Genomic DNA, 16685 nt, shown 5'->3' on the forward strand with positions numbered 1-16685 from the left:
CTGTGTTAGTAATTCTCCTTTGTATTTTTGCATCATCTGCAAACATATTCAGATAGCTCTCATTTCCAGAGTTACTGTCTATATCATTTATCTATCTATCTATATCTATATACCTAGGCTGCTTCCCCCAAGGAAAGGGAGGTAGCCGAGACAGGACGACTCACTCTCCACTTACTCATCCATTCAAACACATTCATTCGCATCTTAGCCCCAAAGGGGAGAACGGACAGATCCTCACCGCACCACACCGCACAAGGGTCAACTGGGCAATGCAATCAGTGACATCCGCAGCAGGGCCCGACAGCAGAACTGGTTTACCCCTGCCACATCATAACAGACCCATCCCCTTACCCGCACCTGACCTGACTAGCTGATCAGACCAAATGCGGGAGAATATCCCCTCAGGGCTGCGTCATCACTTATTCATTCACAATTTCTCTCCATTTATTTCTGTCACGCACAGCCACTCTTCCTTGCTCAACAGACATCCCTCTCGCATCCAGCGCTCTCTTCACACTGTCCATCCATCCTATTCGTGGTCTTCCTCTCAGCCTTACACCTCTCACATCAGATCTAGTTATCTTTTTCACCAATCGCTCATTATCCATTCTCTCCATATGCCCAAACCATTGCAACACCCTCTGCTCAACTCTACCAGCCATCTCCCGAACAACTCCAGGTCTCCTTCGCACTTCATCATTTCGCACCCGATCCATACACGTCACTCCACACATACTCCTCAGACATCTCATCTCCATTACATTCAAACTTTTCCTCTCTGCTACACCCATATTCCATGTTTCAGACCCATATAATGCAGTCGGTACCACAACACCCTCATACAGCCTTCTCTTTACATCCATTCTAAGCGAACGACATTTAAACACTTTTTCATTCCTCCCAGCACCTTTCCTACTTCATTTATTCTAAACTTCACTTCTGCATCTATTCTTCCATCCACAGCAACATGTGACCCTAGATATTTAAAACAATCTACCTCCTCAAGCAACTCACCATTCAAAACTATATTCATCCCCCTACCATCTATCAACCTCGTACACTTCATCACTTTACTCTTATTCTCATTTACTTTCAATTTCCTCCTTTCACACACCCTTCCAAACTCCTCTACCAACTCTCTCAATCTCTCCTCTGAATCAGTCACCAGTGCAGTATCATCTGCAAACAGCAGCTGCTTCAGATTCCACTCTCCTCCATCAACATTTACCAGACTCAGACCACCTAAAACTCTTGCATTCACCTCCCTTACAACACCATCCATGTAAATATTAAACAACCAAGGCGACATCACACATCCCTGTCGCAGCCCCACTCTCACGGGAAACCAATCACTCACAGCATTTCCCACTCTTACACACGCTCTACTATTTACATAAAAACTTTTTCACCCCTTTTAGTAACCTACCATCAAGTCCATACAATCTTAAAACAGTCCACAAAGCCTCCCTATCAATTCTATCATACGCTTTCTCTAAATCCATAAATGCCCAAAACACATCCTTGCCTTTCGCTAAATACTTTTCACACACTTGTCTCACAGCAAACACCTGATCAACGCATCCCCTCCCTCTCCTAAAGCCACACTGCTCATCACTAATTACTCCCTCTGTACCCTCTCTAACTCTCATAATTAACACTCTACCATACACCTTACCTACAACACTCAACAGACTTATACCCCTAAAGCTAGTACATTCATACTTATCACCCTTGCCTTTATACAACGGGACCACACAAGCACTTGCCCAGTCAATTGGCACCATACCTTTCTCAAAGCACACATTCAACAATCTTACTAACCAGTCAACAATAGTCACTCCACCACCCTTCAGGCATTCCACAGCACACCCATCCATACCTGCAGCTTTCCCTGCTTTCATCTCCTTTACTGCCTTCTCCACTTCCTCCTTCGTGATCAAAGAATCATTCAACTCTCCCAACACATTTATTCCTTGCACCCTTCCATCCGCCACAATCTCAGCCACCCTTTCCTCCTCTACATTTAACAATCTTTCAAAATACTCTGCCCATCTCTTCCTTACTGCATCGATCTCAATTAACATCCTTCCATCCTCTGCTTTTACTCGTTCTTCCTTCCCAGACTCTCCCTTTCGCACCCTTTTCACCTCCTTCCAAAACATTTTCTTATTCTGCTGAAAATTCTCTGTCAGCCGCCTACCCCACCTTTCATCATTTATATATACTAAAAACATGATTGGTGCCAGCACTGAGCCCTGTGGTACTCCACTAGTCACTTCTTTCCATGATGAGTAATTTCCCCTTAGTACTGTTCTCATTTCTCTTTTTATGAGAAAATCTTGCATCCAACAAAACAGTTCGCCTCGAATTCCTCCTTGATGGTACAGTTTCCATAAAAGTCTTTGGTGTGGTACTGTGTCAAAAGCTTTCTTGAAATCTAAATAGATACTGTCCACCCATCCTTCCCTTTCCTGTATTGTGTTTGTTACTCTGTCATAGTAGCTCAACGGATTAGTAACACATGATTTTCCTTTTCTGAAACCAAACTGTCTTTCTGTTATCATACTGTGTTCTTCTAGATGATTTACCCAAGCTTTTCTTATAAGCTTTTCTAATACCTTGCTTACAACGCTGGGTAGTGATACTGGTTGGTAGTTGAGTGGATTTTGTCTATTCCCTTTCTTGAATAAGGGAACAATATTTGCTTTCTTCCAAATATCAGGTAGTTTACCTTGACTCAAGGATTTCTTGAAAATTAAAAATAATGGTTTACTTAACTCCTTTGCACATTCTCGTAGCACCCAACATGAAATTTCATCAGGACCATTTGCTTTTCCTTTGTCTAATTTACTTAACTCCTCCTGTATTACTTTTTCTGATGTTTGTATATCTGGTAGTATGTGTGGACATGCATGTTCCACATAATCCCTCTCAAAATTTTTTTCTTCTGTAAAAACTAATTGGAAATTCTTATTTAGTGCTTCACAAATATCCTTCTCTTGCGTATAAGTGATTCCCTCGTCCGTAATGGATTGTATTTTATCTTTTACTTTGGTTTTGCTTCTGATGTAGCTGTAAAATAGCTTCAGTTGATCACTGCTTTTATTTATGATATCCTCCTCAAACTGTTTTTGGGCTTCCCTCCTTATTCTTGTATAGTCGTTTTTTGCCTGTTTGTAATTATTATATGCCCTTTCACTATTGTGTCTTCTGTATCTATTCCACAACAAATCTCTTATTTCTTTTGATTTTTTACATTCTGTATTGAACCATTTCTGTATTTTCTTATCTGCTTCTTTGTGCTGTGGGATGTACTTCTGGACTCCTATTTCATAAAATTCACAGAATTTTTTATATACAGCATTTAAATCTTGTCCTCTAAGCACCTTTCCCCAATCAATTTCTAAGAAATACTTCTTTAGGTCATGATATTTTCCCTTTTTATAGTTTAGGCTCTTTTTGTAACTTTCATTGCTGTTAACTATGTCATATGCTATCCTGAAGTTGCAATTTAGTACCGCATCGTCACTTTTCCCGAGTGGAGGGTGATATATTAAACTGTGAATTTCATTTTCTTGCCTAGTAAATATGAGGTCTAGCATTGAAGGTACATCAAGTCCTCTTTTTCTGGTGGTTTCCTTTACATGTTGCGTTAGGAAAAACTCTTGCACGAGATCCAGGAGCTTTTGGTCCCAACATCTTTCTTGGCTTATTATATCTAGAGTATTCCAATATATATTTGTATTAAAATCCCCAGGTAGTATAATTCTTTCCGATTTCTCTTCCATTTTATGTAGTAATGCTCTTAAACTCTGAATTATACTCTCTGCCAGGTCCTCATATTCGTCTCTTTCCCATGTGTTTGATCTGGGTGGCATGTACAAATTGGCTACAATTACTTTCTCTTCAGATGTGTTGATCTCTACTGCAATCAGTTCCACTTGTGAGGGTATATCTAGTTCTATTTGTTTTACTTTTAAATTTTTCTTAGTATTATAATTCCTCCTCCTTTTTTTGAGTTCCTATCTCTTCTCCATATATTATATTCCTCTAAGTTTAGGCTGTCATTTGATATCCTTGGTGTTAATTTTGTTTCAGTTAGGCATATTATGTGTGGTTCATTTTCTCTGACATAATCATTCATCTCTAATAATTTAGATACCATTCCATCCACATTTGAGTACATCAACTTAATCATCTTGTTTATATACTTGTCATGACATGGTTCTACTACCTTCCTCCTTTTCATTCCCTCCTGTTTATGTACCACTTTCGTACCTGCAATCCTATTTCTTTGTAAAAAAAAAATTCTTCTTCTCCTCCTCTGATCTTCCCTCATTTTTTGTTTTTGCTTCCTCCCTCTTCTCTTTCAGTAATTCCAGTTCCTCTTGTGTTAGGCATCTTTTTATCCATACATTTTTGAACTCCTCTTTTTCCATAAGATTCTTTGCATTTTTTAGTATCTCCTCCACGGTGTTTACACTCTGGAAGGTTACCTTTAGGGATCTTGACTTGCTTCTCTCGTATTTCCCTAACGTTTTATGTTCCTCTATGTCTTTACTACAGATTTCTTCTGATACTTCTTTCAATAGACTAATTACATTTGCCATCTCCTATTTGTCTCTTGAGATCTTGTTTTTTACTTCTTCCTCTTCTATACCAGTGATTACTATAGATTTGTTGATACCTACTGAATCTCTGACTAAGTTTGGATTGTTTTGGATTATTCTTTTCACTTCCTTTTTAATGCTTTTTTCCTCCACCCTTGTTTCTAAGTCTTTCTTTACTTTCACCATTTCAGCATACGTGGTTTCCACATCATTTTTGTAGCTTTGCACAGCTTCATTCACCTGTGTTATCTTCTCCTCAATATCACTGCTCTGGTCAATAAGACTGCTTACTTGCCTAATTGTCTCTGTATCATTTTTTAACTCTTCCATAATACTCTCGTGGTTGACTACTGTACTTGCCATTTCACTCATTGTCTTCCTAAGTGTACTCAATTCCACTGTTAGTTCACAGATGGTTGTGTCTTTCTTGTTGACCTCCCTTCCTAGTTTTTCTATTTCTTCCTTTTGCAAGTGTATCTGCTTCTTTATTTCATCAATTTTGAAAGCCATCTCCAGTCTGTGTACACGTTCAACCAGTCTATTGTGAGTCTCCATTTCAACCAGTTCTTGGTAGAAATCATCATCCTGCTTTCTACCTTTCTCCCTTTTCTTTTCCAAATTTGCTTTACTAAAGTACGTGGCCATTTTGCAATACTAAATGCACAGAGTACTTACATTCCCTGGGGCAGTTGTAGCCTAAACAAACAATCAGCTGACTGAGCGCATTCTTTCGCTACTCGGTTCTCTTTTCTGTTTGAACAAGTCTTGTTTAAACTTCTTATTTTTTTTTTAAATAATAAAAAACCATTTAGTCTAACCTGGTACAGAGCTTGACTTACTGTATATAAAGATACTAATTTAGGTAATGCCATTGGCCGTGCTGGCTCGGTATGGAGCGCTGTCGGCCCGCGTCTGCACTCCTTGGTGTCTCCTGTGTGTGTGTGTGTGTGTGTGTGTGTTTACTGATAGCCAGCTGAGGAGTTTTAAAGAGAGAGAGAGAGAGAGAGAGAGAGAGAGAGAGAATGAGTGTAGGCAGTAAAGCAGGCTGCATGTTTTCCGTTATCGAGGGAGGGGGTGTCCTAGCGTGTAATTGGGTCTATATAAAGATAATAAAAATCAATAGGTTTGTTATTATTCAGGATACAGGATATCTTTGACACCTTAATAACTATACTGTAATGACTAAGAATGTATAACTGTTGGCCGCTCACTCCCATACTCCCCCCTTCCCGCTACATCGCGCCGTTTCTGGGTGAACTTGCCCTCTGTTTCTGAACCACAACTCAACCTGTATCGTGGTTCACGCTACAAAGCAAGAGAATGATTTTATATACCGGTAAATCAGTTTATAAATAGTATAGTGCACAGGCCATTATCCCAGTCACATAATATTTATCAGCCTACAGTATATCATAGCATAATACAATGGCCACATAATTTAATTCGGAGGATGAAGCTTAGCCATTCGAAAAATTGTCGGGCACACACACACACACACACACACACACACACACACACACACACACACACACACACACACACACACACACACACACACACACACACACACACACACACACACACACACACACACACACACACACACACACACACACACACACAGGCGCGCGCTGTTGCTACGTCAGCCAAATCCCGCAAGCAGGTGGTCCAGTCGGAAGTCTTGCCAAGCGTACATGGCCACAAGTTATCCAAACAGCGGGAATCTGCTTTGTGCTGTGCCAGTACTAACAGGATACTCTGGCTGAAGCCTGTTATTGTTGGTCAGGCAAAGCAGCCCCATTGCCTTTGTGGGCTAATGGATGTCCTTCCTGTTGTGTGGTACCATTCTGTGAAGGCCTGGTTTACCTCCAAGATCTTCACAGATTGGTTCCACAGGCATTTTGTCAAGAAGGTCATCAGTTATCAAACAGAGGAACTTGGAATCCCTTGTGACCAGGTAAAGGCTCTTCTTCTGGACAATGTTCCCATTCATCCCTCCAGAAGGAATTGGCTGCAGATGATGGTCACATCAGGTGCTTGTTTTTGCCACCTAATACCACTGCTCTGATTCAACCGATTGACCAGGCTGTTACCATGGCCACAAAGAGGTTGTAGCGATGGAGATTCCTGGATGAGGTGATGGTTGTTCTTGAGGACGAGGACAAGCAGAGTCGAACTGGACACACAAGAGCAGAGGACACTGGAAAACATGCGGTGCTACGGCCTTAAGTCTGCAGTATTCAACAGAGCAAGCGCATGGAAGGAAGTCTCTGTGAAAACCCTAGAAAGTGGTTGGTCTTGTCTCCCTCAGGGACACGAGAGCAGACACGACATTCTGGGCTTTGACAAGGATGACTTCCACACACGGCTTTGTAACGCAGGCGAGACTGTGGATGTTGATGACGTGTGGGAGTGGTTAGATGAGGATGGGGGCAATTCCGGCTTTCAGGTTGTCTGATGTCGAGACTGCCACTTCTGTTGCTGCTGCCTGACCAGAAGAGAGTGACAAGAATGACAAGGATGACCCGGAGAACTACATTATTCCAGCCATCCCCCACCTGAGCACATTACGGGCACATCTTGAGCAGGAGCTTGAGTATGCTGAGCACCTGGAATGTGACAGAGAGGTGGTGCCTTTTCACCTTGTGGAGGATCGGCGTTCTGTATGCCAGAGCGTCATCCAACACCTGAATCATCGCTCCTATTGCCAGTCCAAGATCGGCTCCATTTTCAGGCCTCTAACCCCTGCCCAGTTCACCTCTGCTCTGCCACCATCACAGCGTCAAACCACACCTTCAACGACGGAACCACAACCAGCACATCACCAGCCGTTGTGTCTCCCCTAAATGTGAGTTTGCAACTGTCGTGTGAGTCACCTGAAGTGGGCAGTCCATCACCACGTACCACAGCCACTCCCCTTGGCCAACTGCCGGGGCTCCTCCTTGATTCTGACCCCAACTAAGCTGATCAGGGTACACCACTAGACCACATTGGATGTACAGTGCAGTGCATCAGGGTATGCCGCTAGACCACATTGGATGTACAGTGCAGTGCATCAGGGTACGCCACTAGACCACATCGGATGTACAGTGCAGTGCATCAGGGTACGCCACTAGACCACATTGGATGTACAGTGCAGTGCATCAGGGTATGCCACTAGACCACATTGGATGTACAGTGCAGTGCATCAGCATTGCCAGTCACAATGCAACAGTCGGATCAAGGAGCTAGTGGGTTATTCAGCACAACACCCTGCCAGGAATCATGAGTGTTCACCTTGATTTTATTCTAGCTTACTGTGCTGTACTATGATTTATTCTGTTTTACCATGATTTTATTATGTTTTGTGTGCCCACAGCATTTTTCTTGTGTTGCCGTTTTTTTCATGCTTTTTTCATGTCACTGAAGGGTATGGCCCTTCAGTGGTGATAGCTTGTCTGTGGTTGATGGATTTCCTTAACCTTGGTAATTGCTTGGCTGTGGTTTATAGGTCTGCTTGACCAGACAGAGTAGTGTTAAACACCAGGAACAAGTGTTGTACGATGCACAATAGTGTCCTTTTACACTGGCTTTCAAAGTTAGGTTATGTGTGAAGGGGGGCCAGGGGAGAAGTCCATTATCCGGACGGGTCCATTTTGTGGACATGCCTTTGGCTGTATTACGTCGGATAATCGAGGGATTACTGTACTTCCATCAGTGAAATGTGGCAGGAAATTCACCCACAAGTATACACATGGTGGTGCGGTTGATAGAGCACTGGACTCCCAATTCAAGTGACCTGAGTTTGAGCCCCACTCAGACCGCACTGCTTGTGTGGGTGAGGTCAGCTCTCCCTTGTCAAGTGTAGCTCAAAGCACACTGTGGTGCAAGACCCACAAGGGTTTGAAACTCAGCGGGGTAAAGATTAGGCGGTGTGTCCCCTTGTGCCTACGCCTCACTCCAGCCTGGGTGAGGCTTGGCAGTATGTCGGTGCTCCTCGGCAGCAGTCAGGGTCAGCCTGTTGACCCCCTTAGGTTAGCATAGTACATTAACCACCTGTGTATTTTATGCCACTGACTGCCATGAATAAATAAACTGAAAATTATTGTTAAAGTACCTGCACAGATTGTGTTACACATCTTAATGGCATTAGTTTTTGTGCCCAGCAGGTGGAAGAAGTTTTGCTTGTGTTTATCTAATGGTTCCCTGTAACCCAGTAAACCATTTACAACGCTGGGTGGTAACCATATAACCACACCATGGGGTCAGGTGCAGCCAACTACAGTGCCTATTAAATGGGTGGAGATGCAAATGTGGCATCCACCCATAAACCAAACAACACTTTTCCCAATGTCTAGCTGTGGTGAGGCACTGTCAGCCACAAGTGAACACCAGTACACTGCATGTGATAACCCTGCAGGGGTGGATACTTGCCTGTGGTTGATGGGTCTGACCAGAAAGACTGGGGCTGATCCCACAACAACCAGTCAGTGTACACAAAGCATCAGCAGTACCATGAACAACCTCAGTGGGCACTGAACAACCTCAGTGGGCACTGAACAACCTCAGTGGGCACTGAACAACCTCAGTGGGCACTGAACAACCTCAGTGGGCACTGAACAACCTCAGTGGGCACTGAACAACCTCAGTGGGCACTGAACAACCTCAGTGGGTATTTTTTGTACAAGTCTGGAGTCATTTGCTTTGCTCCTTTTGACTAAGTAATCCAGAACTGGTTATGTTGAGGCAAATTAGAGGAAGACTCCAGCCCAGCACCTCAGACCAACTTTATGGGGCCAGGAAAGGCTTGTCATATACTATCTCCATTGTTCACCCTTAAATTAACTTGGGTTTTGAGGTGATAAAGCTTCTTTTCAAAGCAACGTGCCAATTATAGTAAAAAGAAAGTTGGTCTTACCTTGAAGGCTGACTTACACCGCTGACGACAGCAGTTACATCAAGCTGTTTGCCACTCGTTGTCCACACCTTTGCTCCTCGTTCAACTTCTCATTATCGGCCATGTCTTCACCTCTTTCAGCGTCTTTACTCCAACCATTTTCAGTTTCAATATATTGTCATAGCCTCAGAATATATATCAGTTTGTGAGAGACTAACGAGGAGAGTATGTGAGTGAGATGGAGGGGGGAGAGGCTGAGGATGAGATGGAGAGATGGAGTATAGTGGTATATGAGAGATGGGGTGTGAGCTGGGGGGAGGGCAGTGCAATGGCGGCAGACAGGGAGAAGATGGTGATTTGTTTGTGGCCACCCCTTACGGGATTAAGGCGTCTGGCAGTAGATAGATAAGTAATAGTAACCAAACATTGGATACTACCAATATTACTATACTCTTTTCATTCTAACTTGGCCCAGATTTTCACAGTTTTTCACCTTGTTTCTTAGTTCAGTGGCAGAATGAGACAACACTATGGCTCTACGTCCTTTCCATAGCACTTCTTTGTGACTAGCTTCATAAAAAGACAATACTATGGTTCTACATCCTTCCCATAGCACTTCTTTGTGACTAGCATCATAAATAGACAATACTATGGCTCTACGTCCTTTCCATAGCACTTCTTTTTGGCTAGCATCATCCTCCACCATTGTCATCATCATCATCATCATCATCATCATCGGGACCTCCTTTCCCACCTTAGGGCAGGGTGAGGAGTAGCAGTCTCCAGACAGCCCAAATTTGCCCAGACCAATGAGCCACGCTTCCATTCGCTCATCATTCAGGCCCCCGGAATCCCAGCTCTATCTGATACCCCCAAAACATTCACTACGTTCTGTAGCTTCACGTAAACATATCGGATTGAGTCAATCCGGACGTTGCCACGTTAATAAGGGGTGCCAAATCCCTGATCATGCACTTCTCCTCACAACATTTATCCAGCCAGCTCGATCTCTTGTCAGTCCCTAGCCTCAACGACTTCCAAACCTCTCTTCCTCACACACTCATCCACCATATCTCTCCACCTTCTCCTTGGCCTACCTTGCCTCCTCCCTCCTTCAGATTTGCTCAGATATACAGTACCTTTTTCACCACTCTTTTGTTATCCATTCTCTCCACATGACCATACCATCCCAGTACACTCTCTTCGATTCTGGTCCCCACAGACTTCCTCACTCCTTAACTTCCATGAATCACATTATTTCGTATCCTTTCCACCCTCTGTACTCCACATACATTCCTCAGCAGTCCCATCTCCACTGCTTTCACTCTTGACTTTTTATTTTCATGCCACACCATAGTCTCACATCCATATGTTAAAGTTGACACTAACACTTCTTTATGTAAGCCTCGTGCAGCTGCAACATTCAAGCCTCTGTTTCTTATCAAGGCCTTCATTGCACCAGCTACTTTCCTTCCTTGTTTCACTCTACTTTCCACTTCTTTTGCACATTTTCCTCTCTTTTCTATCACTGCACCCAGGTATTTGAACTCTCTCTCACCAATTCCAGTCTCTCTCCATTCACTGTGACATCACACTGGGAGTCACCTTCTCTCTCAATAACCATCACTTTACCCTTCTCTACATTTATTCTCAAGGCACGACACTCACAGACATCAGCAAAACTCAGCACTAGCCTCCCAAGTTCTTGTCCGGTACTTCCAAGCAGTACTGCATCATCAGCATACAATAAATATGAGATATTCCATCCATCGCCATTCATTACCAACGCCATCCCTCTCCATTACTCGTGTTTTTACTTCTCTCATCACTCCATATATATATATATATATATATATATATATATATATATATATATATATATATATATATATATATATATATATATATATAATCATCATCATCATCATCATCATCATCATCATCATCATCATCATCATCAGCCGTTACAAGTCCACTGCTGAACAAAGGCCTCCCCCAACCCTCTCTACGAATTCCTTGGCTGAGCCAATCTTTGCCACGTTTTTCCTGCAAATTTCTCTATCTCATCTCTCCACCACCTGTCTGGCCTTTTTCTGCTACGCTTACCATCTCTTGGTATCAAGTCAGTCAACCTCTTGCTCCATCGATTATCCCTTGTTCTTGCTACATGACCTGACCACCTCCATTTCTGTTCTTTTATAACTTCCATAATATCTTTGACTTTAGTCTGCTGTCTCACCCAAGTTGATCGTTTCCTGTCTCTTAAAGATATTCCCAACATTGACCTTTCCATTGCTCTCTGAGAACGAATTAATTACTTTTCCATCGATTTTCTCAGTTTCCAGCTCTCACAACCATACGTCATAGCTGGAATTATACATTCATTATATACTTTTCGTTTCATACAAACTGGCAAGCTATTTTTCATAATGTCTCTATGTTTACCGAAAGCTTTCCATCCAACTGTAATGCGTCTTTTTATTTCGCTATCATTTGTCCCAGGTAATTGTACTCCTCGACTTCTTCAAGAATTTCTCCACTTATTCTTATGACGCTCTTTGGTGTTAGTGGATTAAACATTATTATAGTTTTACTCCGGTTCATCTTCAGTCCTACTTTCAGACTTTCTCTGTTCAGGTCATTTAACATTTCTTGCAATGTCTCCGCTGTTTCTGAGATTAGGACAATGTCATCTGCAAATCTTAAATGGTTTAGCTTTTCTCCATCAATGTTCACTCCTTTGTTTTCCCAGTCTAACTTTCTGAAAATACTTTCTAGGCATGCTGTAAATAATCTCCCTGACGCACGCCTTTCTCAATCTTAATTTTTTCCGAGTCCTTATGTAATTTAACTGTAGCAGTTCCCTCTTTATATATGTTTTCGAGCAGGTTTACAATGTTCTCACTCACTCCTTGTTCTCGCATTGAATTTATAATCGCTATGTTCTCCACTGAATCAAAAGCCTTTTCGTAATCAACAAAACCTAAGCACAGTGGTTTATTATATTCTGTAGTTTTCTCAATTAGCTGATTCATTGTGTGTAGATGATCAGTGGTCGAATACCCGTTTCGGAATCCTGCCTGTTCACGAGGTTGGTTTTCCTCCAAATTTGTAGCTATTCTGTTTGTAAGGACTTTAGTGAAAAGTTTGTAAGTGACTGATAGCAAGCTAATGGGTCGATAGTTACTAAGATCTTTTGAGTCACCTTTTTTATAGGGTAAAATAACTATTGCATTACACCATGTTTTGGGAATTTTCTTCTGTTTTATACATTGGGTAAATAAGTGAGCAAGCCTATTTTGTACTTCTACTCCTGCATCCAACAGTAAATCTGTTACTATTCCATCTTCTCCCGGAGCCTTCCCTCTTTTCATATTTTTAAGAGAAATATTTACTTCGTCTGGTGTTACCTCAGGTATTTCACTTGTGTCAACTGAAAAGTTAGCTATTGGTACTACTGTCTTTGATGCATACAGTTCTTTGTAAAATTCTTCAACTCTCTTCAGCATCATATCTCTGCATTTAATGGCTTCACCGTTTTTGTCTTTTAGTGATGTCATTTGTTGCTTTCCAAGTGCCATTTTATTTCGGACCTGTTTCAGACTTTTTCCATTTTTGATGGTTTCTTTGATCTGATCCATGTTTCTCTTTCTTTTTTCTTCTCTTTGTCTTTTGTTCATAAGCTTATTTAATTCTGCTCGTTCTATATATATATATATATATATATATATATATATATATATATATATATATATATATATATATATATATATATATATATATATTGAACAACCATGGGTATATCACACATCCTTGTCGCACACCCACATCGATCGTGAACCATTCACTTAGATGCCAATTTACCCTTAAACACTCCTCACCACCATTATAAAACTCTTGACAGCACCTAGCAGCTTACCATCCACACCATACATGCACAAAACCTTCCACAGTGCTTCTCTGTCTACTTTGTCGTATGCTTTTTTCAGATCCTAGAATGCCATAAACACCTTATGGTCCTTCTCACAAGCCTTCTCCTCTGTCTGTCTCACTGCAAATATTTGATCCACACGTCTCCTTCCACCCTGTTCATCACCCACAAGGACTTCTGATATCTCTCTTACTTTCTCTGTAATAATTCTTCCATATACCTTCCCTACCACACTCTAATAAGCTTATGCCACGATAATTCTTGCACTCACTTCGCTTACCTTTATTTTTGTACAGGGGTACAATCACAGCCTTTTTCCACTCTGCAGGCACAGTTTCACTCATCCATGCCTTCTTACATATCTCCAACAAGCACTTCATTCCACTCTCTCCACTACACTTAAGCATCTCTGCATACACCTCATCAACCCCAGCTGCTTTCCCATTTTTCAGCCGCTTCACAGCACTCTTCACCTGTGCGAGTGTCACGTCTCCTGGCACTGCATTCCTTTTCTGCACACCCCAAAACCAATCATGTTTACAGCCGCTACGCAGCTGCCAATTTTAGGTCAGGTTAGAGTAAAATGAGTCTAGTTTAAGAGGTTCCTAGCACATCTTCTGTAGCTATTTAACCTAGTGCTTCTTTGTTACTTATCATATTTTACCTTAAATTGGCTAAGAGTGTTAAAACCTGAATAAAAATATGGCAGGGATAAGGGACTGAATAGGTAGGCTGCCAGAGATCGAGCAGCGTGGAAATCCACCATTAGGTGACCAAGACCAACGCATGCATGTTGGAGCCTATATCAGTAATACAGTACTGAGAGTGTGACCTCAGGGATAAAGGACTGAATAGGGAGGCTGCCAGAGATCGAGCAGTGTGCAGGAAATCCACCATTAGGTGACCAAGACCAGCGCATGCATGTTGGAGCGTTTATCAATAATACAGTACTGGGGATGTGACCTCAGGAATAAAGGACTGAATAGGGAGGCTGCCAGAGATCGAGCTGCATTGAGAGCCACCATCAGGTGCCCAAGGTAGACGCACTGAAGCAGGTTAGAGCCTTTATAAATGATAAATACTGAGAGTGTGACATCAGGGGTAAAGGTCCATAGGGAGGCTGCCAGAGATCGAGCTGGGTGGAGAGCCGCCATTAGGTGAGCAAGACAGATGCACTGAAGCAGGTTGCAGCCTTTATAAATGATAAATACTGAGAGTGTGGCATCAGGGGTAAAGGTCCATAGGGAGGCTGCCAGAGATCGACCAGCGTGAAGAGGCGCCATTAGGTGACCAAGGTAGACGCATGGAAGCAGGTTGGAGCCTTTATAAATGATACAATACCGGGAGTGTGACATCAGGGGTAAGGGAGAGAATAGGAATGCTGCCAGAGATTGAGCAGCGTGTAGAGGCGCCATTAGGTGACCAAGGCAGATACACTGAAGCAGGTTGGAGCCTTTATAAATGATACAGTACTGAGAGTGTGACATCAGGGGTCAAGGTCCATAGGGAGGCTGCCAGAGATTGAGCAGCGTGTAGAGGCACCATTAGGTGACCAAGACTGAGGCATTGCTGGTGGAGCCTTTATAAACAATACAAAGTGTGTGCATTCAGTAGTAATGATAAGTCAGTCCATTTCTACACCAAAGTACAGTACATGCTTGGCTGTCATCAACCCTGGCAGGTACTTGCATCAGTCAAATGTAGCTAAACACTTGGTAACTACACAATTATCACGGAAAAGACATTCACCCACAGGTATACAGTACAGGCCAAGAAGCACGGCTAAATTACACCACCATTTTTTTATTTACCTGGGGGGAGGGCAGCGAAATGGCAGGGGATAGGGTGACATGGAGGCGATTTGTTTGGGGTGTGAGCTGGGAGAAGGGCAGCGAAATGGCAGGGGATAGGGTGATATGGAAGCGATTTGTTGGGGGTGTGAGCTGGGAGAAGGGCAGCGAAATGGCAGGGGATAGGGTGATATGGAAGCGATTTGTTGGGGGTGTGAGCTGGGAGAAGGGCAGCGAAATGGCAGGGGATAGGGTGATATGGAAGCGATTTGTTGGGGGTGTGAGCTGGGAGAAGGGCAGCGAAATGGCAGGGGATAGGGTGACATGGAGGTGATTTGTTTGGGGTGTGAGCTGGGAGAAGGGCAGCGAAATGGCAGGGGATAGGGTGACATGGTGGTGATTTGTTTGGGGTGTGAGCTGTGGGGAGGGCAGTGACATGGCAGGGGACAGGGCGACATGGAGGTAATTTGTTTGTGGCCACCCCTTACAGGATTAAGGCATCTGGCAATAGATTAACAGACAGATAGATAAACTTGTCGTCATCATACCAACTGTACTCAATTTTTTGCCCATAAAATGAACTTGGGTTTTGAGGTAACAAGAGTCCTATTTAGCAATGTGTCAAAGAGAAAGTTAAGCCTCACCTTGGAGGATGTCAAGTACACGTATGATGGCAGCAGCTACATCACCTTGGAGGATGTCAAGTACACGTATGATGGCAGCAGCTACATCACCTTGGAGGATGTCAAGTACACGTATGATGGCAGCAGCTACATCACCTTGGAGGATGTCAAGTACACGTATGATGGCAGCAGCTACATCACCTTGGAGGATGTCAAGTACACGTATGATGGCAGCAGCTACATCACCTTGGAGGATGTCAAGTACACGTATGATGGCAGCAGCTACATCACCTTGGAGGATGTCAAGTACACGTATGATGGCAGCAGCTACATCAGGTTTCATACGCGTTGGCCACATCTTTGCTCCACCTCGTTCAACTTCTATCACCTTGTTCAACTTCTCTATCATCCATCTTCGCCTCGTTCAAACTCAGTACTACAACTGTCTTCTGTTTCTCCTCCATATCAGTCTTGGCAAATCCTGAAAATAATAATAACAACAATTTTGTCCAAGGGAATTGATGGCTGCTCTAAATGGCTGTACTTTTTGATGGTAAATCCAAATATGAAATCAGAGTTTTCCTCTCAGGCGTAGTATTCTTGTGACGCCACGTGTGCTGTGGCACACCTAATGTCTGACTTGGCTCGTATCTCTGACTGGGGTAAAAATAATCTGGTTGTTTTTATTGCATCAAAGACTCAGTTCTTACACCTATCAACCCGACAAAATCTTCCACAGGTATACCCACTAATGTTTAATAATATTCAGCTTAATCCTGCATCATCCTTGAACATGCTTGGGGTTTCATTTACTCGGGACTTATCTTGAAAGGATCATATTACATCTCTTGTAAA

The 16685-nt window shown here is 42.8% G+C and overlaps 1 protein-coding gene across 1 annotated transcript in view; it reads left to right on the forward strand.

Annotated features, from left to right (window-relative positions):
- Positions 1-13950: 13950 nt before the first annotated feature.
- Positions 13951-16685, forward strand: part of LOC145395542 (peptidyl-prolyl cis-trans isomerase-like) — an 8070-nt gene continuing 5335 nt past the window's right edge. Inside the window, exon 1 of the mRNA XM_080269149.1 lies at positions 13951-13989. Coding sequence (XP_080125275.1) covers positions 13951-13989 — 39 coding nt within the window. The remainder of the gene's footprint in view (positions 13990-16685) is intronic.

This window comes from Coenobita brevimanus, chromosome 31 (genome assembly GCF_032717465.1).
Source record: "Coenobita brevimanus isolate Jiangsu-jjx chromosome 31, ASM3271746v2, whole genome shotgun sequence".
In the NCBI taxonomy this organism is placed as follows: domain Eukaryota; kingdom Metazoa; phylum Arthropoda; class Malacostraca; order Decapoda; family Coenobitidae; genus Coenobita; species Coenobita brevimanus.